The sequence below is a fragment of the Bos mutus genome, chromosome 27 (assembly GCF_027580195.1).
Source record: "Bos mutus isolate GX-2022 chromosome 27, NWIPB_WYAK_1.1, whole genome shotgun sequence".
In the NCBI taxonomy this organism is placed as follows: domain Eukaryota; kingdom Metazoa; phylum Chordata; class Mammalia; order Artiodactyla; family Bovidae; genus Bos; species Bos mutus.
This window is the reverse complement of record NC_091643.1, coordinates 43,535,334-43,562,726: the sequence shown is the minus strand read 5'-3', so window position 1 is coordinate 43,562,726 and position 27,393 is coordinate 43,535,334. Positions and strand designations below refer to the sequence as shown.

Genomic DNA, 27,393 nt, shown 5'->3' with positions numbered 1-27,393 from the left:
GAGAATTCCATGAAAACATCTACTTCTGCTTCACTGACTATGCTAAAGCCTTTGACTGTGTGGATCACAACAGACTGGAAAATTCTTCAAGAGATGGGAAAACCAGGCCACCTGACCTGCCTCCATGTATGCAGCTCAAGAAACAGCAGTTAGAACCGGACATGGAACAACAGACTGGTTCTAAATTGGGAAAGGAGTCTGTCAAGGCTGTATATTGTCACCCTGCTTATTTGCTTATATGCAGAATATATTATGTGAAATGCTGGGCTGGATGAAGCACAATCTGGAATCAAGATTGCTGGGAGAAATATCAACAGCCTCAGATATGCAGATAACACCACCCTTATGGCAGAAAACAAAGAAGAACTAAAAAGCTTTCTTTTTTTTTTAATTTTTTTTTAATATACATTTATTTATTTTAATCGGAGGCTAATTACTTTACAATATTGTATTGGTTTTGCCATACATCAACATGAATCCACCACGGGTGTACACGTGTTCCCCATCCTGAACCCCCCTTCCACCTCCCTCCCCATACCATCCCTTTGGGTCATCCCAGTGCACCAGCCCCGAGCATCCTGTATCATACATCGAACCTGGACTGGCGATTTGTTTCACATATGGTATTATACATGTTTCAATGCTGTTCTCCCAAATCATCCCACCCTCGCCCTCTCCCATAGAGTCCAAAAGACTGTTCTATACATCTGTGTCTCTTTTGCTGTCTCTCATACAGGGTTATCGTTACCATCTTTCTAAATTCCATATATATGTGTTAGTATACTGTATTGGTGTTTGATGAAAGTGAAAGAGGAGAGTGAAAAAGCTGGTTTAAAACTCAGCATTCATGTAAAGTTTAAAAATAAAATAAAAAAAACTATTAAAAAAATAAATAAATAAAACTCAGCATTCAAAAAACTAAGATCATGGTATCCGATCCCATCACTTCATGACAAATAGATGGGGAAACAATGGAAACAGTGAGAGACTTCATTTTGGGGGACTCCAAAATCACTGCAGATGGTGACTGCAGCTATGAAATTAAAAGACACTTGCTCCTTGGAAGAAAAGCTGTGACAAACCTAGGCAGCATATCAAAAAGCAGAGATGTTACTTTGGCAGCAAAGGTCCGTATAGTCAAAGCTGTAGTTTTTCCTGTAGTCATGTACAAATCTGAGAGTTGGGCCATAAAGAAAGCTGAGCACTAAAGAATTGATGCTTTTGAACTGTGGTGTTGAAGAAAACTCTTGAGAATCCCTTGGACTACAAGGATATCAAACCAGTCAATCCTAAAGGAAATCAAAATCAGTCCTGAATATTCTTTAGAAGGACTTATTCTGAAGCTGAGACTCCAGTACTTTGGCCCCCAGATGTGAAGAGCTAACTCATTGGAAAAGATACTGATGCTGGGAAAAATTGAAGGCAGGAGGAGAAGGGGATGACAGAGGATGAGACGGTTGGATGGCGTCACTGACTCGATGAACATGAGTTTGAGCAGGCTCTGGAATTGGTGATGGACAGGGAAGCCTGGGGTGCCTCAGCCATTGAGGTCACAAAGAGTCGGACATGACTTAGTACTGAGGGTTTGCCTGGTGGTTCATACAGTAAAGAATCTGCCTGTAATGCCAGAGACCTAGATTTGGTCCCTGGGTTAGGAAGATCCTCTGGAGAAGGGCATGGGAATTCCCTCATTGGGATGGAATACTGGAATGGGATTCTTGCCACTCCAGTATTCTTGCCTGGAGAATTCCATGGACAGAGGTCCCTGGCAGGCCACAGTCCATGGGGTCGCAAAAAGTCAGACATGACCGAACAACTAGTACTTTCAGGTATTGCTTGGCTAGTTAGTGCTGGGATGGTGTGCTATCCTAGTTAGTGCATGACTAGGTAGTGCTGGACTAGTTAGTACTGGGCTAGTTAGTGCTGACTAGACAACCACCTTAGCACCTGCGTCCCCCTTCCTCTCTCCACAGTGTGAGTCAGTGTCCTGCCTGCCCCACATGTGCCTCCTGTTTACCCCACACCCCCCTCCAAAGCCCCCAGTGTCACTCCATCAGCTCTCATGGGGACAGCATTGTGGTCGTGTGGCAGTGGTGGCAGGTCACAGGCTGTGACCTGATCTGCAGGTACTGTGTCCACTTCTTCAAGGTGTATTCCTGGGAAAAGTCAGTGATACCAGTTTGGCCCTGAGGACAGGCACCAGGGATCCCCTGGCATCCTGTTCTGCACATTTCTGTGGCTTATCTGTTGGCAGTAATTCCTTAGAAGAGTAGCCTGTATACCTGTGGCAGATTCATTTCGATGTTTGGCAAAACCAATACAATATTGTAAAGTTTAAAAATAAAATAAAATAAAAAAAAAAGAAGAGTAGCCTGGCAACAGTGCTTTCAACTGTCCCCTGAGACAGAGATGCACACAGGGACACCCATTAGGTGAATGTTTTGATGAATCAGGCTAGCACTTTCCCCTCTGGGTGTTCATAGGCAGAAGGAACACGAGAGGCTTTTGTGGTCAAGTGACTTTAACTGCAGGACCTGGCAGAACTTTCTCATGATCACATGCGTTTTCGTCCTACCTGTGGGCTGTATCATGTGCAGAATTGCCCCAACTTAAAGGCATCATAAGGGCATGGTGGGAAGGGAGCCATTGTTCCAAAGGAAAACTGCTGTGAACATTGATAATATCTGCTCAAGTCTGTTGTTTGCTCAGCTGGACCCTGAGCTGGTCGAGGGCAGCGCTCGGTCTTCACAGCACCCCCTGGTCCCCCTCCGTTGGCTGAATGATTGCTCAGAGACTTGAATGACTTGCTTCTTGGCTGAGGATGCTGAGGGTTTGTAATCAGGGAGGAGGGTTGAGGAATGGTTGCAGCCTCATCGGTGGATGATTTAAGACAGAAGTTCAGCTTTTGCCCTAACTGAGTTGAGAAAGCATAATCATAAATTTCCCAGAGAGATCTCTTCAGTCCCAAGTTCTGTTTACGTCTGTGCTTTGCGGTTGCCTTATGTTGCTGTAGCCTCTTGGGAAAGCCTTTGCATGACTTTAAGCTTCCTTTTGCTTATCAAACAAGGTATTTCCTGCACCTTTTACTACCAAACTGTGCAGGTAAACACAGGCTCTTCTTTCACATTTTCTTATGACTCATTCGTGATAAAGGCTTCTCGACTTAGATCCTAGAAGATAGACTCAAGGTTCCGCCCCAACACGCTTCATTTTCAGGCTCTAATTGCATCTCATATTTTAAAAGCCATCACAAAATTGGTGGGCCATTTGCCTTAGTGTAGGAGCCCCCTGAGTGCAGCTTTCAAGGCACTTGAAGGACCCATTAGGAACATACATTAAACAGAACTGCATTACCATCCTAGGAGCAGCATATATAATCAGTACACTTACCTGATTAACCTTTTTAATGAAAAATGTATGTCATCAGAATTTTTCAATACTGTTTAATTTGTTAGATCGTTCTGGGCGTGATGACTATGCAGCATCAAACGACCTTATTAGAAAAACACTTGCAACGGTTGATTAGATGCCTTTCTCTACCTGAATGATAACCATATGTCTTTTATTTATTTGTTCTGAAACAGGTTTTGCCTGGCATTCTGCAGAAGCATTGCTGTATCTTACCAGACAGGAACACAGGTAAATGCATTTGTTCTTCTGATTTGAGATTATTGGTTCTATATCTGTGCAAAACTGAGAAATATGATTGCATAATTAGATATCTTGATTTTTTAGAGGTAGCTATTTCATATATTGACTGAAACAAGTTAAAAAAAAAAAAAAAAAATGATGATTCGGTTCTATAGTGAGTTATGACCAGAACTTAGAGATTTGTTTTTATTTGATAAAGGAAATAGATGATTGTTGCCTTGAATTTTTAAGGAAGCCAATTGTTTTATAAAGTTGAATATATTAATATTAATTTCAGTTGTTTCTTTTGTGGATGATATTTATTAAGGCAAACCACCATTGTTGGTTAGCATGGAATGGATTTAGAGTCTTCTTGCTGTCAAGGTTTTCCTTGCTCTCAGGGTAGGACTGGCCAGTTGTTATGTTCTTAAAACCTTGAGGATCTTTGTGAATAAATCAACAGTATGCATGTCTTAGAGCGGGAGATGCTATGACCCTGTGGTTTCCTGTTGTCGCACAGACGTATGTGGCTGGCAGTTGTAATTAAGGTGGTTTGCATTGCTTTTAAGGAAACACGATGGAGGGAAAAGCCTGAAAAAAAATCCTTTGGAACTTTGTTGTTTTAAATTTAAACAAAGAAAATAATTGACATGGAGTGTTATCCTGCAGGTCTACATCTCAGTCACTATCCTGTGCTTCTAATTTCCAGCATTTAATTCAGAGACTCAAGTCCTGAGGAAAAGGTAGAGTTGCTGGTTCTTTTGTGCACAGGGTTTTATTAGAGTTTATTCATTTCCAGAATCAGTTGTCTCATGTCTGTCTGCGTCTGGGATACTCTTGTTGGATATGAAACAGGCTTCTGATACTTCCTCGTGTATTTTCTAATTGAACAAAATGAATCCTAATGGACTCTTCCGTGATAATTAGAAGAGTGTAATCCACTGGGATTTTCTCTACTTTTATCATAAATAGTGTCTTGACTGGAGGTTATGTTTAATGGGGTCTCATTGGTACATGACAAGGCATTGTTTATACTGTACCTTCCAGTGTAAAATCCGGAGTATTCTGGAAAAATAAGATCTTCATTTTTTAAACTTATGATATGGATAGATTATATTGCTAATTATAATTTTTCAAAAAGTTCATAGACCTATCTCTGTTTTGGTTTTGTCCAATCAATTACATCTTAGCTGAAAATTTGAGCAAATTTACTGCTTACGGGGAAGTTTGTTTAGAACATGGTTAGATTTTTTTTTTTTTATGAGAAATATGTTTTTGTATATCCGCTCCTACACTCATTAACTTATTTGCAGCAATGGTGGTAGCAATTGAATGTTCTCTCAAGGTATGATTACATTTATCTATGAAATCTTATAACTCTTTGGTTCCTTGCACAATCTTAGGTAAGGGTTCTAAGGAAAAGGTAATGGGAGCAGAAAGAGGAGGGAATAATATCTGAGTCCACAATATCTGACTTCTCATGAGGGAAAAGTGATAGGTGGTTCCCTTCCATTATAAATTATCAATATGTGTTAGCCTTCCGGAAAAGGAGATTCCTCACTGATACGTAGAAGTAGTTTCTACATCACTGATAGCAATTCACACAAATTGAGGGGCTATTTCAAAAAGCATATGATAGAATTTAGGGGAGATAGTCCACTCACAGTGGTTGATGGAGTTCTCCAGTAAGCAGGCTCCCAAGTGTGAGGCGTCGGTCCACGTAGCAGTCCCTCGGGAGCCTTGTCACAGTCTGTCAGTAAGTGGCTGTGATCTTTAGAGCACAAATAATGGTTGGATATTTATTGAGCCTGTTTCTGCTTCCTGAAGGTCTTGGTTAGTAATGAAAAATGTGAACTAGTCACGTGCAAAGAAACAAAGATTTTGCAAGCAGTGTCCATTGACAGCCATGAGTACAACACAGTTTAAGGTGGAATTCAGTTTCCAGATTAGTTTTTCTCTTCCAGGTGAGACATTGTTGATTCTGAGATGCAAAAAAGAATAGTGACAGAATTAATAAAAAGTACTGTTCTGTGGGAATCTAAATGGACTTTAAATATTGAGGTGAGTTTCCTATATTTTTAGACAGTTCGTTATATAAAAAGTTTCAAGTGAATACAGAAAATATTTCCGGTTTGAGATTCTTGCTTTGCTTTTTATAAGAATCCAAGTAGCCAACCTCTAGAACTAAGAAAGCTTCCTTTCCACTGTGACTTGAGTGTTGAGGCCATTTGTGGGCAGTTTCCGTGAAAATATGTTTACATGATTGAGTGTTTCTCTTTGGAGTCAGTGCTGAGGACCTGAGGCTGTGAACTTAGGTGTGGAAATGGGAAAGAATCATGTCAAGTGGGATGAAAGAGGAGTTGGCTGAAATTGTAGCTTTTGGAAGCAAAAGATTTGAGAATTCTGTTTTTTCCTGCATAATTCAATCTAATATGTCTAATTAAGTTGCTTAATTATTTAGGAAATGTTTGGAAATTTTTTCAGGCTGAGACATAGTAGTTGTTGCTCTTGTATCTTAATGGCAAATAGGGTCTTTAGGAATCTGAATATGGTTTGTTTCACCTTCGTGGTTTTATAGAAGACTTTTCAAACTTTTGGTGAAGAAGATCATTGGCCTAGGTAGAGGGCTTCATCTTGGGATGATACAAATATTCTGCAGATGATACAAATATATGTTATGGTCACACAACAATGTGAATGTACTTAATGCCACGGAAGTGAACACTCAAAAATGGTTCAGGTGGTAAATTGTATGAAAGATCAACTTCGGGGTGAACATGAGCACTGAGATACTTTCTCTTGAGTGGGTGGGTCGGAGCTTGGATCCTCTGTGTGAAACCCAGGGTGATTCATCTTCCCCCTGCTGCTCCGTGTCTCATGCGTCCGTACACGACTTACAAGTAGCCACCGTCACGTGATGCATCAGCTGTGCCTTCCACAGGGGAGACCATGGGTCCTGAGTGTGTGTCCCAGACAGGCTGCCTTTGGCCAGTGAAGGGTCTGGTCTTGGTCCTTGGACCGGGGTCCCCAACCTCCAGGTTGTGATGCCTGAGAGGACCTGAGGCAGAGCTGATGGAATAACTATAGAAATAAAGTGCACAATGAATGGAATGCGCTCGAATCATCCCCAAACCATTCCCCACCCCCTCCCCCCGTCCATGGAAAAACTTTCTTCCACAAAACCAGTCCCTGGTGCCAAAAAGACTGGGGACAGTTGCCTTAGATGGTCTGATTCTGTATCGGTTTGTCTTGCCGTTCCTTTGGCCTCTTCATGCCATTTGGGAAAAATCAAACTCAGGCAGGAGTGAGCTTAATAAATTGTTTTGCTGGGGTGACACAGTGGGCTGGGGCTCTGCCCCTGAGCTTGACGATCTCACAGCATTTACACCCCACCCCCGACCCCAGCTATCACGACACAGCCTGCTCAGCTAGCACAAATGACTGGAAGTTATAAGAATGACTGATTTTGTAGTAAAGCACCAGTAGTGCTTAACTGTGCAGTTTCATAATAACAACTAAGCAGTGAAGTATCCAGTGGATTGAGCACGTGGCAGTATTTGATGTTTGAGATGAATTTATAGCTCCACAGGGAATACAGAATGAACCAAGTTGTGTACAAGAACTGAGTGGAAAGATTTGGAGTACTTTCCATATATTCTGTGGCACTGGTCTTTGTGTTAGCCAACCTGTGGCGTGATGTCCATGAAGACTCAGTGTGACTCTCACCGTGGGTTCCTCCCAGTGATGTGCTGTCTGGCGCTTACTGCCAGCCTCCCATGCCCGGTGTAAGGGTGGCAGGAAGCCTGGCCCGTGTTTGGGGTGCATACGCCACACCTGGGTACTGGACGTGGGTTGAGGAGGGACCTGATCGTCCCCAGGCCCCAGGAGCTGGTGAGCCTGGCTCCAGTGTGCTCCTGGCTCTTGCCCTCGCTCCTGTGTCTGACTCCTGAGGGGTTAATTCAGGATGCGGTCAGCAGGTACTCCTCCATCCCCTTGGGGCTGGTTGTCCCCTTGTGTGTGTTGGCAAAATAAAATGTGGGGTTAAAATAAGCACCTTTGTAACGGGCGCTTAGTGTTAAGAAGCCTCCATAGGCCAAGTAAGCACTCTTGTATTTCTATTAGGATGCTGAACCCGTGTGCTTCATCAGGCAGGGTTTGGACGCCTGTGGGCACTGGACCCAATTACATGGTGTCGAGCTGCAAGCAGGGCTGTTAGCGTGTGGACAGCTGCTGGGAAGTTTGCATATTGAGGTCAAAGGCAAAGGGAATGTAATGGTGAAAATAGTGGAAACGTTTGCTCTGTTGAGTCCTAAACCCCATAAGTTTCTTTTGAGCCGAAGGTTATAAAAAGCCTTTAATGTCAAGATGGACAAGAGAAGGGAAATCAGTGAGTGAGCTGCTCTTCCTGCCACAGACATGCCTGAGAGCTTGTCCCCAGTGGCAGGTCTGGTGAGAGTCTGGCAGTGAGTGTGTCTGTGGAGACAAAACCCTGCTTCGTTCTCTTCTACTTGACTTGTGCGGTTCTCAGATCTGTGTAGACAGTGATGTCTGCAATGTGAATGGTGGATGTTACACCTTGTGGTTTTGCTGTTTCTAGTTTGTAAGGCTTTCTCACGTTCCTTCCGGCAAGTCCTCCAGCTTCCTCATGAGATAGGAAACAGTGCCCTTGCCTGCAGATCAGAGCGGTGACGAGCCCTGGCACCGCGTGTCAGCGTCACCGCCACACGGTTGCTGAGGGTCTTGCCGAGACCCAGATGCAGATTTTTACTGAGTCAGTTTGTGATTCCATTATGACCTTTAGTAAATCTTTAACCTTCCCAGTGTCTCCTTCCTGTGAAACACGGTGAAACCACAGAATAGTGAGGACTGGGAACCCTGATGCAGGGGCTTGGGATGGGGTTGGGGGGAAGCTGCCCGCAGGGCCCCTGGAGCTTCAGGGCACAAGATGGGTGAGCACATCAGGTGGGTCTGTTGCTGGAAAGATGTTCAGTGAAGTGGAACAGTTACTTACCTGGGAGGCCTCGCATTTCGAAATGCCAGGTGAATGGTCTTTTAACTTACTAGGTTAAACATAAGATGTCTTGTCTTTGGAAGACCAAATCCTTCAAGTGAGTTTCCTTTACCCAGAGACGGAAATTATTTATAATACCTTTTTTTCTTTCCAAAAAGAACGGCGGTTGTGGGAACGGGGTGCCAGATGATGTGATTCATAAACCAAGAATAACTCAGGCGGAGCCAGGGGCGCCAGGGGAGGAGGTGGGTGTCTCAGCCCTGATGGTGCTCTTCCTCCAGCCCAAGCCTTGATGACCAGCCACCCTGATCCATCGACAGGAGACGGAAACAGTCCTGTGCTTGAAGGGCTGTATTTTGCGCACTGAAAATGGCTTCATGAGAAAAGTCGTCATGCTTGTTAACTGCTGCCAGAGTGAAAGGCTGTGAGTCCGTAGTTTTGTCCTGTACCTGAATTGTCCTACACCACGTGGTTCATCTTAACCTCAGGGCTCTCACAGCCTGGTGGCATCTTGGCGCCACGTGGGAAGGTCAGTGCTGTGAGAGGCCAGGACCCGGATTCGGCCCCTGCTCGCCCGGAGCAGGTGCTTCTGTGCAGGGCAGACCTCGGACCCTGTCCACCCTGGCCTGTGATGCCTTCCTCAGGTCTGTGGTCTCTGCCGGGTTGGTGTGGAGGCAGAAGGCCTGTGGCTCAGGTCTGAATATCCTGCAGCAGCACCTGTGCTGAAGGTCTCCTGGGGAACCTGGCAGCTGACGTCGGGCTCAGTGGCGCCCAGCTCGTGGGGCAGGCTGGGCCACGGGCTGTCTATGCCTAGGTGCTGTGTGGGTCTGAGACTGCAGCTTCAGGCGGACGGTCAGCTTTGTCTGAAGGGCTCCCAGGGCTCACACTGGGGGCAGGGACGAGCACCCCCCTGCTGGCATCCCCCCCAGGACCTCGTGTGGAGCCCTGTCCCCTGTAGAGCAAGCCTGCTTCCCAAGAACACCTTCCTCAAACCTCTGTTCTTTTTCTTTATCATCATCCCAGGATGGTACCTACAAGGTAGGTGACAGTGTGACCGTGTCCTGACTTCTGGGGACAAAATCTTGGTCAGTGTTGAGTCTGAAGCCATGGAGAACATGCACAGCCAAGGGTGAGGTGTGGGATGCGTCTAAAAGCTCAGTGAATTCTCTCAAACTCTAAGCTCTTCTGGACCTTGAATCTCAGTCTCCTCTGAATTCTCCGAGTATTCTATGTGCACACGTGTTTGTGGGATGTTCAGAAATGTCAGACTTAAGGCTCCTGGTTTAAAAATCATTTGCTTGTCAGTTCAGTTCAGTTCAGTCGCTCAGTTGTGTCTGACTCTTTGCGACCCCGTGAATCACAGCACGCCAGGCCTCCCTGTCCATCACCAACTCCCGGAGTTCACCCAAACTCATGTCCATCGAGTCGGTGATGCCATCCAGCCATCTCATCCTCTGTCGTCCCCTTCTCATCAGGTGGCCAAAGTATTGGAGTTTCAGCTTCAACATCAGTCCTTCCAGTGAACACCCAGGACTGATCTCCTTTAGGATGGACTGGTTGGATCTCCTTGCAGTCCACGGGACTCTCAAGAGTCTTCTCAACACCACAGTTCAAAAGCATCAATTCTTTGGTGCTCAGCTTTCTTGACAGTCCAACTCTCACATCCATACATGACCACTGGAAAAACCATAGCCTTGACTAGACGGACCTTTGTTGGCAAAGTAATGTCTCTGCTTTCCTTCCAAGGAGTAAGCGTCTTTTAATTTCATGGCTGCAGTCACCATCTGCAGTGATTTTGGAGCCCCCCCCCCGAAAAAGTCAGCCACTGTTTGCACTGTTTCCCCATCTATTTGCCATGAAGTGATGGGACCAGATGCCATGATCTTAGTTTTCTGAATGTTGAGCTTTAAGCCAACTTTTTCAGTCTCTTCTTTGACTTTCATCAAGAGGCTTTTTAGTTCTTCTTCACTTTCTGCCATAAGGGTAGTGTCATCTGCATATCTGAGGTTATTGATATTTCTGCCAGCAATCTTGATTCCAGCTTATGCTTCTTCCAGCCCAGCGTTTCTCATGATGTACTCTGCATAGAAATAAGCAGGGTGACAACATACAGCCTTAACGTACTCCTTTTCCTATTTGCAACCAGTCTGTTGTTCCATGTCCAGTTCTAACTGTTGCTTCCTAACCTGCATATAGATTTCTCAAGAGGCAGGTCAGGTGGTCTGGTATTCCCATCTCTTGAAGAATTGTCCACAGTTTATTGTGATCCACACAGTCAAAGGCTTTGGCATAGTCAATAAAGCAGAAATAGATGTTTTCCTGGAACTCTCTTGCTTTTTCGATGATCCAGCAGATGTTAGCAATTTGATCTCTGGTTCCTCTGCCTTTTCTAAAATCAGCTTTAACATCTGGAAGTTCACAGTTCACATATTGCTGAAGCCTGGCTTGGAGAATTTTGAGCATTACTTTATTGGCATGTGAGATGAGTGCAATTGTGTGGGAGTTTGAGCATTCTTTGGCATTGCCTTTCTTTGGGATTGGAATAAAAACTGACCATTTCCAGTCCTGTGGGCACTGCTGAGTTGTCCAAATTTGCTGGCATATTGAGTGCAGCACTTTCACAGTATCATCTTTCAGGATTTGAAATAGCTCAACTGGAATTCCATCACCTCCACTAGCTTTGTTTGTAGTGATGCTTTCTAAGGCCCACTTGACTTCACATTCCAGGATGTCTGCTCTAGGTGAGTTATCACACCATTGTGATTATCTGGCTTGTGAAGATCTTTTTTGTTCTTCTCTGTATTCTTGCCACCTCTTCTTAATATCTTCTGCTTCAGGTACCGTTGGTTGTCAGGGTCCCTTAAGATTCTGAGCATTGGTCATTTCTCATCAGCCTTCACTAGGAATTAGGGTCCATGGAGTTGTCTGAAACCTGTCAGGAGTGGGCTTTTATACCTTTCCTGTTTAATTAGGTTCTGTGGCTTGGGTGTCACATGATCCCTTGTGAAAGATGGTAAGATGACATCTCTGCTCAGAGTTGCCAGCTAGATGCCACTTTAGATGAGAAGTCTGCTCTGTTCTCTGACCTGTGACCTGGTGACCGCCTCTGGGGCGTCATGGTGCCTGCATCCCCAGAGGAGGTGCTGCTCAGGAAGGGAGGACTCTGAGTTCCAGGTGTGGGAGGGGCCCCAGAAGTTACTCCAGCCTCACAGAAGTACTTGTTTTGAGGTTAAAGGCAGCTTTAATATTTGCCAAAAACAACATTTTAAAATAATGCCAGGAAATCATTTTATTGTAAAAATACTCAGTATTAAAGTTTAAAGCTTTTAAGAAATATGAGTTTATTTCATCTTTGGCAAAAACAATCTTTTTTTCAGGTTTTAAGAATTAGTAAAAAATATTTCTGAGCTCTGCCTGAATACACAGGTGCAGGATTGTGTGTGTGTGTGCATGTCTGAGGTGCTTTCATTACCTGCAACCACAGACCATATGCAGGTGGAGTGGTTTTAGTGTGTATTTTAGTTCCCTCACTTTAAAGTTTGAATGAAGCCCCAGGTGAAGACAGTGATCGATGTTTTCATTGAGAGTTTGCTTATTTAGCAGTGCAGTTTCACTGCTAAGCAGGCATTTGTGGGACACGTAAATGGAGCTGCAAACACTAGATTTATAGCACGGTCCTCCTGGCACAAACTACAGTTAATATGCAAGAGTGTTGAGAACTCAGACACAGCCAGTGAAAGATAAAGAAGGGGTGCTTCCTGAGGCTGGGCTGCTATGGGCCCTGCTGCACCTCCGTGGGTCCTGGGGGCTGGGGGGAGGTCGCACCGGGTGGTCCTGTGTGTGCATCTGGGGGGGACAGCTGGGGTGACGCGTGGAGAGACTGATGCCAGGACGGATTCACCACACCCGCCCCCGGGAGCCTCCCGTTTATTTCTCGTTCGTGTCCACCCCCAGTGGAATGAAAACTTCCCACTTTACACCCAGTTCCTTACATTGATGCTCATGTTTAAGGTGTTTCATAAGAAGGACACGGCGGTAACTTGAATGCATCTTCTTAAAGGTGTCTGTTGGTAGGATTCCCTGGGGTCAGGACCGCCTCTTACTGATTCGGTGCCCCCAGCACAAATACTCGGTGGACACTGATAAAAGTGATTTTAATTGAGCTGAACTGAATGTGTGCCTTTATTGGTGACTGGTGTCCTGTCACTGGAGAAGTAGCGTAGGAGAAAAGCATAAGCAGCGAAGGGGAGAGGTTGCAGAGAGTGGTTTTACAACCAAAGTTAAACACACAAAGCCAAAGGTCTGAGGTTTGTTAGACACACATCTGAGTAGTGTAGCTGCTGTGTGTAAGTGATTCCAGGGAATGTTCCCTTCCAGAGGGATGACCCGTCAGTTCCTGGAATAGACCAGTGATGCTGTGGACCATGCAGAGAGCTCTGTATAATGAAATCACAGCATCAGGCCTGCCTTGATGATTACCTGAGGACATGAACAGCAGTGCGTGCACATCAGAAGGGGTCCCCACGGAGATGGCCCTGGTGTTCAGTTAGGGCGATGTGTTTAAGTGTCCCACTGGGTCCAGCTCAGCTGACAGTCACAGCTCATGGAGTGCTGAGCGTGGGCTCTCTCGACTGTGAGTAGGAAGACGGAAGGACGCCGTCTGTGGATGGTGGGCCAGGAGCCAGCAACCAGGTGGCCTCAGGGATGGATGCAGAGACAGCTCTGAGGCACCTCTGGGTTCTCCACGTGAAGGACAAGAAACCCTGTGGTCTCCATCTGAAGGTGTGGCTGCCGGGGTTCCCCAGTGACAGAACAAGAGGATGTGTGTGTGTGTATAAATGCATGTATCTTTATATAGAAAGACTTAGATTTCTTGTGAGGAACTTTGGCTCGTGTGATTGTGGGAGCTGACACAGCCCATGATCTGCAGCCTCATGACCCAGGAGAGTTTGTGTTGCAATTCAAGTCCAAAGGTAGGGAAACCCACATCCCATTTTGAAATCAGCAGGCAGCAAAGTCTCCCTTGAAGCCTTTGTTTTCCGTCCAGGCCTTTGGCTGATTGGGGGGCCCCCCACCCACCCCAGGAGGGTTGATCTGCTTTACTTAGCTCACCAGTTCAGATGACAGCCTCATCCAGCTTGTATGTGGTACATACACGTGCTGTAGGTTGCACAGTGTGTGTGTGTACGTGGTACACACGTGTGGTGTGCACATGTATATGCATGGTAGATGTATGTGTGCGGTGTGTGTGTGTCCATGGTGTAGACGTGTGTGTTACACACATGCCATATGCTGCATGGTGTGTGTGTGTGCATTGTTGATGCATGTGTGTTCACAGTAGATGCCTGTGTGCTGCACACGTGCTGTGTGCTGCATGGCATGTGTGTGTGCATTGTTGGTACATGTGTGTTCACAGTAGATACATGTGTGTTGCACATGTGCTGCATGCCGCATGGCACATACGTGTGCATTGGTGCATGTGTGTTCACAGTAGATGGATGTGTGTGGTGTACACATGCTGCATGCTGCATGGCATGTGTGGGCGCGTGTTGGTACATGTGTGTTCACAGTAGATGCGTGTGTGTGGTGCACACGTGCTGCATGCCTCATGGCACATGTGTGTGTGTTGGTGCATGTGTGTTCACAGTAGATGCATGTGTGTGGTGCACATGTGCTGCATGCTGCATGGCACGTGTGTGTGTGCGTTGGTACATGTGTGTTCACAGTAGATGCGTGTGTGTGGTGTACACGTGCTGCATGCTGCATGGCACGTGTGGGCGTGTGTTGGTGCATGTGTGTTCACAGTAGATGCGTGTATGTGGTGTACACGTGCTGCATGCCTCATGGCACATGTGTGTGTGTTGGTGCATGTGTGTTCACAGTAGATGCGCGTGTGTGGTGTACATGTGCTGCATGCTGCATGGCACGTGTGTGTGTGCATTGGTACATGTGTGTTCACAGTAGATGCATGTGTGTGGTGTACACGTGCTACATGCTGCATGGCACGTGTGGGCGCGTGTTGGTGCATGTGTGTTCACAGTAGATGCGTGTGTGTGGTGCACACGTGCTGCATGCTGCATGGCACATGTGTGTGCGTTGGTGCATGTGTGTTCACAGTAGATGCGTGTGTGTGGTGCACACGTGCTGCATGCCTCATGGCACGTGTGTGTGTTGGCGCATGTGTGTTCACAGTAGATGCGTGTGTGTGGTGCACATGTGCTGCATGCCTCATGGCACATGTGTGTGTGTTGGTGCATGTGTGTTCACAGTAGATGCATGTGTGTGGTGCACACATGCTGCATGCTGCACAGTGCATGTGTGCATTGTTGATGCATGTGCACAGTCTCCGCATGGGTGACAGAACATTTTGAGCCCGAGTCTGCAAGGCACCCTGGTGACTGACTGCTCCCTCCTCCTCCTCCTGTTCCAGGTGAGGAGGCTGAGCCTGCTCAGGTGTCTCTTAGCCAGAGCAAGCCTGCCTGTGGCCCGTGGGTCTGAGCTGCCCTGACCCAAGGACGCACCGTCAGTCTCTGGCTCTCTTCCCAGATGCCTGGCCTCCTGGGGGCCAGCAGCAGCCCCTCACAACACCAAGGGTTCTGTATGCATTTCCCATTCATGTCACTGAGGCATCCTTCCATGCTGCCATTTTTATTATCCCAACTTTAAAGGTGAAATGGAGACTCTGAGAATTTAAGTAAATGTCAAAACAGTCATAAAATAAGTAGCAAAATTCAAACATTAAGCTGGGTCTTCAGGCTCTTAAGTCCCCTGGTCTTTCCAAGGCTCTCACAAACTTCATTTAAATTCCAAGCATTCTTACTGCTTTAATGCAGCCAAAGGCATTTTTAATTTTAAAGAGGAAGCTCATGATTCCCTTATATTCCTGGCTTTTCTTTTATTGGCTTTGAGGGGCCTGGCGAGTGCACTGCTCAGACTCATGCACACACCAGTGATGTGCTGGACGGCCCCTCACAGGATGACAGCCTGGGTCCCTCGGGCAGAGCCCACGTCCATCCTGGGCACCAGGCTCCCCGGCAGGCCTGGGTCTGCAGCCCTGACTTGGCTGTTGCTGCTCCTTCACAAGCTGACTTGCAAGGTTCCTGAACGAGACTTTCTGAGGACAGGTTCCTTTGCTTCTGCCCTGTGTTCACTCTTCCTTGGCCTCCGAGGTTCAGGACTATGGTTCCCACTGCTGTTACCTTCACGTGTTCTCCCTGCAGCCCCTGCAGAGAAATGAGCCAAGGGCCTGGGGCGTCCCCTCAAGAGGGCCCTTCTCCCTGAAATCCCAAGGCCAAGTGGGATGCAGGTGGGGCAGACCTGGGCTTCACCCCAGCTGCCCTCAGAGCCAGGATCCTAACCCGCCCAGCCCGGCACCCCGCCATCCAGGCATCTCGTGTGGCGCCGAGGAAGCAGGTGGCCTGGCTGGCAGCAGCCAACATGCTCCTGGCCCTGGCCAGGCCCTCAGGCCTCTTCTCGTGCGCTCACCTTCCTGCGGACCCCAGATGTCTGCTCTGTCTCCTCCGCCCTCGCTGACCTCCCTTCTCACCTGCGCCCCACCCCAAAAGAACTCACACTCCTTAGCATCCTTTGGGCCTTCTCGGGGAAGCATCCCAGACGGTCCCAGGCAGAAGCCAGCACGTGGGTGCTCCAGCACGTGTCTTCATCTTGCTTCAGGAGCAGATTATGTCCTGGCCCCCAGCACCCTGAGTTCTCTGCAAATGTGGGGATCCTTGGATCTCCAGGGAATTTAAAAACCATCACACAGTGGCTGCTTTCTGCTCCCCCCATTCCTGAGTATTTCCAGGAGGCAGGAGGGAGGTGGGGGCCTCCTTTGAGACTCCTGTGGAGGCCCTGCTTCCTGGGTAAGTCTGCACAGACCCAGGGAACTGATACAACCCAAATACCAGCAGTCTGGAGGCAGCTGCACACAGCCCTGCACCCTCGAGAGGCAGGTCCTGGCGATCCAGGTCTGGCAAGTCCTGGTGACCCTGGTCCAGGGGCTCCATGCAGCTCAGAGGCTTAGTTCTTCCCTCTCCACATGTCCTGCACTCGCGTGTCTGTCTGGCTGCAGGACTCCCCTTCTTTCACTACGCCATCCCAGAGAGATCCATTCTGTGGTTCTGTGGTCTTCTTTGGGGACTCCACCCTGCTATCCTTCAACCCACACCTTGGAGCAGTCCACACACTGCAGTCAGCACCATTCCTGGAGGGGTTTCTGGGAGCAACGCTCTCCTCCTGTCACACAGCACACTGGAGACTCATGTGCGCGTCCCTGTTCTGACAGTGGAAGGGCTGTCCTCGTGGCCAGCGTCACTTGCTGTCGTAGTGTACACTCAGGCTCATCTCCTGCCCGCGTGCGGCTCTGGGGCTGCATGCAGGCATCTCCACGGCCTGGGGCCGCAGGAGGTTTCCGTCCCTGCACAGATGTGCCTCTGCCCCGGGGTCTTCTCCATCAGCATGGACACCTGCCGTCCTTCACCTCTGGGCCTTTGTGCGTGGTTCCTCCACAACCTAGATCACCTCTCTCTGCCTGGCCCTCTCCTCCTCATCTGAGACTCAGATCCTTGTCCTCTGAACCTTTCTCTGCAGAGCATCCTCTGGTGGGGTCACGGGTATGCCCCATCACACTAGAGCTGTCACTTCACACGCCTGGTGCACACGGTGACAAGCAGAGAGCGGCCATGACGATCAGCAGGGAGGATGGCTCCGCTGGCTCCTCTCTTTAGGAAGATGAGAGGGCATGTGGCATAGAGGTGTGCTGGCAGTACTTCTGCAAACGCTGTAAAAGAAGGTACCAGGATTTTCACATGAGACTCAGGAGTCTTAGGCTTTGACCCAATGCAGACACATCATGTGGTCTTGTTTGAGTGAAACGCACAGTGAAATCATGACATAAAGGCAGGCCAATCCATTCCTTCATCACATGGAAAACCCACGTCATCATGGAAGGAAAATAACAGAGTTCTGAGATGTGAAAACAGAACCTGATCCCAGCCCCTAATGCACTGCGTCCTGTCTGCGACGGGACAGTGACCTGGTGATGCTGCTAAATGCACCGCATCCTGACCATGCCAGGACGGTGCCCTGGTGATGCTGCTAAACTCGGGGAGAGGGGCGCAGATGCAACTCAGGGAGAGAGGCGCAGATGCCCAGGCACCCGCACGAGACAGTGCCACCGACAGTCCCATGGGAGGTCGAGGGTGCCCTGGGGGCTGGGTCCAAACTGCCTTGTCCTCCGCGAGGGACCTTGGGACCTGCAGCCCAGACCTCGCCCTTGCTCTGGACTCAAGCCTCCTGAGTCACTGAGTCACAGCAGCTTCCTCAGTTTCATGATGGAAGCTCCTAGCTGCCAGCCCCATCCCTGGATGCTTCTTTGTGGTCCAAGTCACCAGACACAGCCTCACCTTCCTCGTGGCCTCTCAGGGGTTCCCTGATAGGGAGTCAGAGCCCCCAAGGTCTTGTCATTTGAGGTATCAGCATTGGCCCAGTGTGGCTCTGGCCAGTGGGCTACATCCTCAGGGCTGAGGCCATGCTGGATAATTAGGGACCACCCAGCAGGGGCACCCCAAATGACACACCAGTGCCCTGAAAACTGAGTCTGCTGTGTCAGGCACCCCAGCCTGACCGTCGGATTCACGGGCCCCTTGTGGTCTTCCTCCTGGCCAGTAATCATCCGCTCCTGTCCCTGGGTTCAGGGGGTTGCCTGCAGTGGTCAGTTCCAGATGGTGTCCTTGTCTGTCACACCAGTTTACCCTCTGCTCAGGTTGGACAGCATCTGGGCTGGGCGTCCTGGAAGCTGCAGGAGCTGAGTCAGCCCCACTGTCCATGGTCAGCACTGCCAGGCGCAGGCACTTTGAACTTGGGCACTGGCATTTGCTTCGAAAGGTGGTGCAGGGAGTTTCTTCATTTATCTTTTGGGGGAAGGTGGAGGGAAGACTTCAGGTGGGGCTTTGAAAACATGTCCATTAATGCCCCTCACTCCCCCACCCCACTGTGTCTCTTGATCCTGGCGTTTTGGTTTTTCTCCTTTATTTTGTAAGCCAGTATGTCCCATTCAGTAATCATAGCTTTGTAGTCTTGCACAGCTATTTCTTATTCTCATGCAGATCTTCGTGAGAAAGGAATGGTTACAGTGGAGCATTTTGAGGTGCATTTTGACAAAGTAAATTTTCACATAATGTGACCAGACAGGTGTATCCTGTTCAGGAGGGGTCAGTGTGAAATCGTGAATTTTTACAGAAGTTTAAAATAGCTTCACATAACCCGAGCCTTTTGTTGCAGTTATTTACCAGGAACAGCCTAACACAGCCTGCCCGGGGACAGGGCATTTAATCACCCGCTGCCCTGCAAGCACTTGGTGGCTTGCGAGCCGGCTGTCAAGGTGCAAGGAGGGTCACAGCCCTAGCTTGCCCACCTAGCCCAGCTGTCCATTTTGCAGGAATCAGGCATTAGGCAGTTGTTTCTGAATGAGGATCGTACAGCTAATCCGCAGCCTGGTTTCTGGTGGTCAGAGAACATTCCTGTGGGCGGATGGACGCAGGTGACCCAGCCAGCCAGCACCCGCGGTGTTTTCATAGCCCACAGTTCACAGAGCAGCGTCCTGAACCTGCTGCTCCCTGGGTCTGAGTCTCAGCTTTTCTTGGGAGGCGGCCAGGCTGAGATGTGGCCCGACACTCTTGCCCACACCCACTGACCAGCAGGCTGGCCTCAGCCCTTCTCTCTGTCCATCTGCAGGTCTGAGTCACTCGCTTAGAGGCTGGGAAGTCATCAGCTCACAGGGGCAGGTGTGAGGTTCAAGACAGCTCATTAGCAAACTAAAAACTGCTTTTGAAAACTCCAGAAAACCTCCAAGAGTGTGTCCCCCTGGAGAGTGCTTCTGTTCCTTTTGCATGTCTCTTCCACAAGCTTTGATAGAATAGCAGCCATCACCAGTTATGGAAATTTGTTCTATTTCTAATATTCAAAGAGCTTAAATTCCAATCTGCCACCAGTGGTGAAAAGCTAGAAGCTGTGGCTTACCAATATTTTTTTCTTTTTGCAGCTTCTTTGATTGAGATGAGCCCTCTAGCATTGGTGAAATGGCAGCCATGCATTTACATCCGTTTTCATTATGCATTCTGATGCCATAGCCACAGAGTGCATCCTCACCCCTCTCCCTCTGTCTTCTCGTTGCATGGTCACCTGAATCCCCAGTGCTGAGCTTGCACTGACGGGGTTGGCGCTGCACGGCCTGGGGTCCTGGGTGGAGGGCAGGGCAGGGCGGGCCAGTGCAGCGCTTGCCGCAGGGTTTGCCACCCCCTCTCTTCCTGGCTCATGAAGCTCTGCTTCAGCCTCTGTAACCCAGCTTAACCTTGACTCCTCCCACACAAAGCTCATCCAGACTCACCTTTGGCAAGTCTGGGTCTTTCCCTCCCCACCTGACGGAAACAGAGAAGGTGTGTCAGGAGGCTGCACTTGCTCCCATCTGCGTCATCCAGAGCAGCCAAGAACCGCCTGAGGATCTGCAAACCATGTCTCCTCAGCCGGGCATGTCGCAGTTGAAGTTCATAGGAAACTTGATCCACTTACAGACGGCGCCTCCGCAGCCCACCAGGCACCAAAGGTCTTTCACTCCCACCTCTTCATCTTTTGTTTTCCAAACAAGCTTTCACCATGTTTCACAGAGTCAGGATGGTTCCAGCAAATCCCACTGCTTTGACTCTAACTGTGCCTGGGTCCTCACAGCCAGCCCCCGGGGCTGGTGACTTCCTGAGGACTTGCAGCCTGTAGTCTTACACAGATGAGACTTACTCCCGGGAAAGGATACAGCATGCACTGTCCAGGGGAGGAGGTGCACAGGGGCCAATCAGAGAGACAGGGTGCAGTTCCCACGGCCCTTCCCCCAGAAGGGAAGCCCCAGAGCAGTAAGTCAGGATGTGACGGGAGGTGTCGTCCATCAGAGATGCTCACCCGCACGTGGAGTCCAGGTCAGGTTGGCTGCCCAATGCCTGTGTGAGGACAGTGGTCACTAAAATCCTGGACACCCAGAAGAAAAGCATGTTCTCTAGTGTCTGAGTGACTCAGACCCGCAGACAGACAGAGAGAAGGGCTGAGGCCAGCCTGCTGGTCCTTGGGTGTGGGCAAGGCTGCCAGACCACCGCCCCCTCCAGCATCGTTCACACGAAGGCACCGCGAGCCACTCTTAGAGTTCAGGGGATATTTGCGGCAGTTTACAGAGTGGGAGCTCTTCACCAGTCAAGCTCTCAGACAGCCTTAAAGGTCAGGTTTGCAGGTAAGCCTTTCTGAAGATAACAGCCCCAGGCCTGCTGTGTCCTCTCTTCTCTGCACAGTGTATAATCAAAAGAAAAATGTTCAGGGAGACATTTGCAGTTGTGGGTTTTTTTGTCCTCAGTCTTTGAAATCGAGTGTGTCACTGAGTTGGGCTAACCTTGTGGCTTAGCTGGTGAAGAACCTTCCTGCAGTGCAGGAGACCTGGGTTTGTTCCCTGGGTTGGGAAGATCCCCTGGAGAAGGGAACAGCTACCAACTCCAGTATTCTGGCCTGGAGAATCCCATGGACTGTACGGTCCATGGGGTCGCAAAGAGTTGGACAAGACTGAGCGACTTTCACTTCACTTTCCCTTTAGGACAGCACAGATTGCCAAGGGCACGGTCGCTGGGTGTGACTATGGCCGGGTCTGGAAACAGGGCAGCTGTAGAGGGTGTACTTCCTGACGGGGCTCCCCACTTCACAGACAGGGAGGGCCACTTGTGTAAGGTCACGTGAAGGAACTAGTAATACATTTGGAGTTAACACATTATGTGGTGAAAGTTATCCGTTGATTAGATTAAAGTGGCCAGAAGTTAATGGAATTGTACGAATTCTCTAAATATGCTTAAATTTCTCACTTAAACTCCAGGAAGTTAACCTTGGCTTCTGTTTTCCTGTGTTGAAAACCCTGACATCCCCCTGCAAATGTTTAATCTTAAGGTTGCGAATATAAACAAGCACAACTCGACTCTTACACTGTGTGGTTTGTTTGGGCTTGGATGCCGCTTGGCATGGCACTGACCTAATCAGGACAGGAGGTGCAACTGCGGGTCAGGAAGCGCTGGCTGCTGGTCTGTGGGGCGGTCTCCAGCCCTTTCTGGGTAGAGCCTCACATCCTCTGTACCTGGGGCAGAGCCCCTTCTCTATGACTCTCCCCACTCCATTTCTCATTTTGGAAGTTTCTTTAGGGGCTGTTGATGGAAGCTTATGTTACAGAAACTTAGGATTCAGTGCACAAAATGCACACTCACAGTGTGACTTCGGCTCATCTGACCGACCTCTCAGCGAATGAGCCCTGCTTCACAGCCAAGGCCTCAGTTCTGCGGCTCCTGCCTCCCTAGGTGCTGTCTTCTTCCTCCCGCACGTCTCCCCCTAAGCCCCACGCACAGACTCCATCCGTTCTACTCCCCGGGGTTGGAAGCAGGCTTCTAGACCATCCTTGAAACTGGCATCTTTGACCTTGAGTAACGTGTAGCATTTCAGTATCTGTTGTTGGAATTTGCGTTTTCCAAGTTTTCAGTATTGAACTCAGGAAGAAGCGAGGTTCTGAATGCACAGAGCTGTCACCTCCTTCCTCTGCCTTTCTTCTGCCTCAGCCCCAGAGGAGCTGAACATGGCAACACATTTGTTTCTGTAAAAAACTCTTCTCCCAGAAAACCAGCTGAGCAGAACCTTCTGGGCTGTGTGGTTAAGGAGTGGGGGGGGTCTCAGGCGTCTCTGGAGCAGTGTCTTTGTTGGGAAACCTGCTGAGCAGAACCTCGTGGGCTGTGTGGTTAAGGAGTGGGGGGTGTCGGGCGTCTCTGGAGCAGCGTCTTTGTTGGGATGTTTACTGCTGGCACCTTTGGGTTTTTCTCCAGGTGTGTGTTCCCTCTCTGTCTCTCTCCCACCTGGTTTATCGTATGATAGTTGACTGGAACCCACTCCGATCGTCTTGCCGGGAGAATCCCATGAACAGAGGAGTCTGGCGGGCTACAGTCCATGGGGTCTCAAAGAGTCGGGCACAAATGAGCGACTAACATGTCTTTTTTCTGCACTCATGATTCTGTCTGTGATGTGTCTGTGGAAACTGGGAAAGTGAGACTGGCTTGTGGGGATCTGATAGTAGCTGCTCCCCCACTGCTCTGTAATCTCTGGGTGCTTGGCTCTCTCATTCTTAAATTGTCAGGAATTACCCCCTGCAGGGCCATCACCCCTCCCACTCCACACACACACCCTCCCACTGACACCACCCCCACCACCATTGGCTCTTGTACCTGCTCGGAAGGCCCCCTGGAAGCCGGCCTAGTCCCGGGCATGTGAAAACAGGACAGCGGCCCCCAGACCCTGGCAGGCCTGTCCAAGCCGCAGGTGGCCTGGGCCTGTGGTGAGGGGGAGGGATTATGGCTGCCAGTGTGGCTGTGACCTCGTCCCTGGGCAGTGCCTGCTCTGGCCGGACCTGTGACCGTCTGCTGTGGGCAAATCAATAATGTGTCTCATGCCCTGAAAATGTGCTGGGCTTCGCCTGAATAATTTAATGCCTCTCTGTGAACAATGCTTGGTTTTTCGCTCTCACAAGCATGTGAGACACTGAACGGCTGGGTTGCCTTTCTTCCTGTTTCTGTTTCCAGGTTAAATGGGCTTTAGCGCATCTCAGTGGAGAGCTGAGTGTGCCACGGTACTGTCCTCAGCATCAGGAGAGCCAGTCTCCATAAAGGTCTTGGAGAAATTGTTAACCCCGTGGGTTCCAGACCCAATTTCTTGGCAGAAGAATGCGCCACCTTGATCATACCCAGATATACAAAGTTATAGGTGTCATGTAGCCAGTAGTAACTGTGATGTGTTGGAAATTCGTTGTGTTGCATGCAATTTCCTAAATAGTTTACTCAAGTTATTTAACCCTCAAAACCAAGGAAGAATTGGGGATCGATGATTCTGCACCGGAATTTCAGAGCATCCACACTTTGGATGTTTGGGGTCAGATCACTATCTGCCCTGGGACGTCCTGTGCCCTGTGGGATGTTCAGCGGCCACACCCCCAGGCCCTTCCAGCCAGAGATGTCTTGAGACCCCTGTCCCTGTGTGATTGTGACGAGGGGGTCAGTCCTGACTGACCAAGAACTACTGACCTAAAGGGCCTGGAGAGGAGGGAAGCGCAGTTCAGAAAGGACACTTGGGTACCCAGGCGAGGCTCACTCCCTGAGGCCGAAGCCCTCGTGTGGATTTGTAGACACGAGTGATTTCCTGCCAAGCCTGCGCGTGTCCCCAGGAGGGGTTGTGACGTCTGAACGCCCTTTCCCATCACCATCCTGCCCTAGCCTTTCAGTGGCATCAGTAGCCTGATAAACCCCACCTAAGTAAAAGCAAGGGCAGAAGCAGCTGCTGCCTGCCACTGCCCCATCCCTGGCCTAGCGAGCATGTTGGGTCGGGAGGGCCTGTCCGGTCCGGTGTAGCCGTGGAGGAGGGGGCCCCCAGGGGCTCCCGGCGCCGCCGTCCGGCGACTGTCCGCCGCTGCCTCCGAAGGGCTTGGTGGCAGCGCCACCTGGTGGCCGAGGCGGGAGCGGAGCTGCGCTGCGCCGCCCGGGCCTGGGGCGAGGCCTCGGTGCCAGCCCCGCCCCCGCCCCGCCCCGCCCCCAGGCGAGCGCTCCTCCGGGTGGCGCCCTCGCTCCCGGGAGCCCACCTCCTCTGGAGAGGCTTCCTTTCTCGGAGTGGCGGCGTCCAGGGGCGGCAGCCCTGCTTTTAGAGTAAGAAGCCTCAGCTGCAGGCTTCCGCGGCGTCCTGTTCGGCCCGCTGTGCTGTTGAGGGGCCGCGCGGAGGTTTAGGGTTTGTCACACAGGATGTGTGACCCTGGTCCCAGAGGTGGTCTTGCAACTCTTGATAATTTGGAGACGGAGCCCCGAGTCTCGCCTGCCCGGCCCCTCTGTTCCACCTGCTCTGCCCTTGTGCTCACAGGCTGAAGTGTCCATGGAGGCCGTGCTGTGCTCCTGGGGTGCTTGATTCCTGAAAGCAGGCGGTGGCTGCCCGTGCTGACCCCTAACCTGCAGGTTGAAGGCCTCTTTCTGCCCTGACTTTCGGCCCGACCCGTGGTGCTGTCCGCCCCTGGGTCACAGGCTGTGCTGGGGGCCCCGTCGTCCTGTATGCCCCCACTTACGCCCGTCCTCCCCCTAGGGCCCGAGTCCAGGTGGGCTTCGAGTCTCCACTCCCTGCTCCCTCCCCCAGGGCCTTCCTGTCACCCAGCACCTCCTGATACCCAGGCCCCGGGGAGGAGGCTTTGCCCTTGTGTTCACAGCCCAGATCATCTGTCTACCTGCTCTGACTGCACTGTCCTTGGTCTGGATGGTTGTCCTGGAGAGCCTGGGGCCCTCGGGATGGTGGCATTCATGTGGTTTGTAAGCTGGTCACTGACTTCCCACCAGCACTGCACAGGGTTGCTAGGGATATGATTTGCTTGGATTTAGAACGTTGAGTGGAAAGTTTCAGCCCTGAATCAGGTATATGGGCGTCCTGACCCTCCTGGGGCTGTGATGCCACTTCTGTGTACCTGGGAAAACAGCATCCCTGAAGAGGAAGGAAAGACTGCAAGAGGTCTGTGTGCTCCGTGTGGAGGGCCTAGGGCCTTGGGGATGAGTTTTTGTGTCATCTTCACCAAGAGTCAGCTTAGAAGTTGCTTCATTATTCACTCATCAAACACTGACTCACCACCATCTGCTGGGTGTGGCCTGGGTCCTGGGGTCACAGCAGGGGCAGAGGAGACGTTCTTTGTCAGGGCAGAGCCAGTTTCCATGTGTAAGAGGTGGGATGATCAGCCTTGGATGGGGATGTTCCAGAAAGGCCCCACCTGGGCTGTACTGGAGGAGAGGCCGGGATGAACAGGACAGGATGGGGGTTGCAGTGTTCCAGTGGGAGCAGAGGGGTTAATGTGGAAATACCGGGCCCCTAGTCTGTGCCCTGAGAGTGTCCCACTGTCCCCAAGACCTCACAGTGAAGGGCCAGCACCTGGTCCACAGGGTCCTGAGCTGCCAGCCTCCACGCTGATGGGGCCACAGTCAGGGAGAGCCTGCGCCGGGTCTCTGCAGGGCCCGAGGCATTAGTGAGGACCTTCAAGGCTTCCAGGCCCAGGCCCCTCCTTCAATGTGCAGGCTCTTGGTCGATGAAACCATCAGTCACTTTCTGTCACACTATTTCTTTAAAAAACAAAAAGAGAAGGAAAGGGAAAAAGAGAAGACTAATGGCAGGGGTTCCTACCTGCAGAATCCTGGCTGGAAGTTAAAGTTGCTTCCTCCTAATCCTGCGCAAGCTGTCAGGGAGCCGATGCTGGTGGCCTCTTACAACATTTGCTTTATGAGGAGCTGGAGGGGCAGTGACCAGCTGTGCCAGGCCTGGCACAGAGCTCGGCTGACAGCTGGGAAGGGGCACCCCATGGGGGACCAGGCTGATAGCAATCAGGAGCCAGTTGAGCCCTTTGAGCAAAGTGATAAAATACACAGGGAAATGGTGAGCTGGAAAACAGATGAGATTCTGGAGGCAAGAGCCTGAACATGACATCTTCACCCCAACCAACCAGAAGCCTGGATGCAGTAACAGAACCACAGCATCTTCAGTGTCACAGAGCCCAGAGAGGAATCACTCAAGTGTAGTGACTTTGGGATTTGGGGGACCAAGAGCCAGAAATTCAGGGACTTGCCCCGAGTCAGGTCCTTCGTGGTGCATGTTCTTCATGAAATCTGAGTCTCCCGACCTGTGCTCGCTGTCACACATCGCGGTTCTTTGCTTATATACTCGTCTGGTTCACCCGCGGCCCTTGTTCTCAAGTTTGTCTCTCCTGGAGCTGCTTACTCAGCAAATAGACTCGGAGGACTGTATCCAGGGCTTGTTCATGGTGCTGGGGAAGGGGCCTCAGACCCTCCAGGAGGGTGCCTGGAGGGGGTGGGCTGAGAGCCAGGTCTGTGGCTCCACACCACTCATGCTGCAGCCCCAGCTGTGTGGTGAGCACGTTTTTCTGGATGTGAGCCGGGGACTCAGGCAGAGGCCAGGCCGCAGATGGACCCTGGAGTTACCTCTTGCAGATGGGGCGTGGGGTTGGGAGGATTGTGGCCAGAGAAGAGAGAGACCTCAACCGTGAGCCCCACGCTGCAGCTCAGAGGATGGAGAAGAGCCAGCGCAAGAGGCTGAGGAGCAGACACAAGCCTGTGCCTGGTTTCAGAGGAGAGTACCTGAGTGAGTGCACGCACCCTCAAGGGCCTTCTGACTCTGCATTTCCATCATCAGAGCCACCCTTTCAGCTTCTTTCCCTTGGGCAGGCATCTTATCCTTCCTGGCGCCCCCCTTCCCCAGCGAGAAATCCTGTGTGTGGAGCCGTCTTCAGCTCACTTAGGGAACACAGACAGGTGGTCAGCTATCAGTCACAGGCACAGTCAACCTACAGAGGAGGAAGCAGGAGCCCCTGCTAGCAGGAGCTGGCTGCCCTGCCCTCCCAGACCCGCGCCCTGTGACCAGCAGAGTGGTCTCCTCGGGACCCAGGCCTCCTGGCCTTCCACCTGAATAAGAGCTTTGTGCATTTTCTGCCAGCAGGAAAGTAGAAGTCACAAAAGTTATTGATCTGGGCACAGCAGTATTTAATAACATTTTTTTTTTAACATGACACCAAAAGTAAGGCCGACGGACACGTTTGCAGTGTGTTCCCCTTTGGAATCTCCAGAGAACCTGGGGCATGGGTTCCGTGCCCCATGTCTGCTGCATCTGCCTCA

At 50.2% G+C, this 27,393-nt stretch overlaps 1 protein-coding gene across 1 annotated transcript in view; it reads left to right on the top strand.

Moving 5' to 3' along the window:
• Positions 1-3,572: 3,572 nt before the first annotated feature.
• The window catches only part of DLGAP2 (DLG associated protein 2), a gene marked incomplete at its 5' end in the record, with an annotated part of 452,741 nt that continues 428,920 nt past the window's right edge, over positions 3,573-27,393 (top strand). The window contains one exon of the mRNA XM_070364120.1: positions 3,573-3,639. Within this exon, the coding sequence (XP_070220221.1) occupies positions 3,573-3,639 (67 nt within the window). The remainder of the gene's footprint in view (positions 3,640-27,393) is intronic.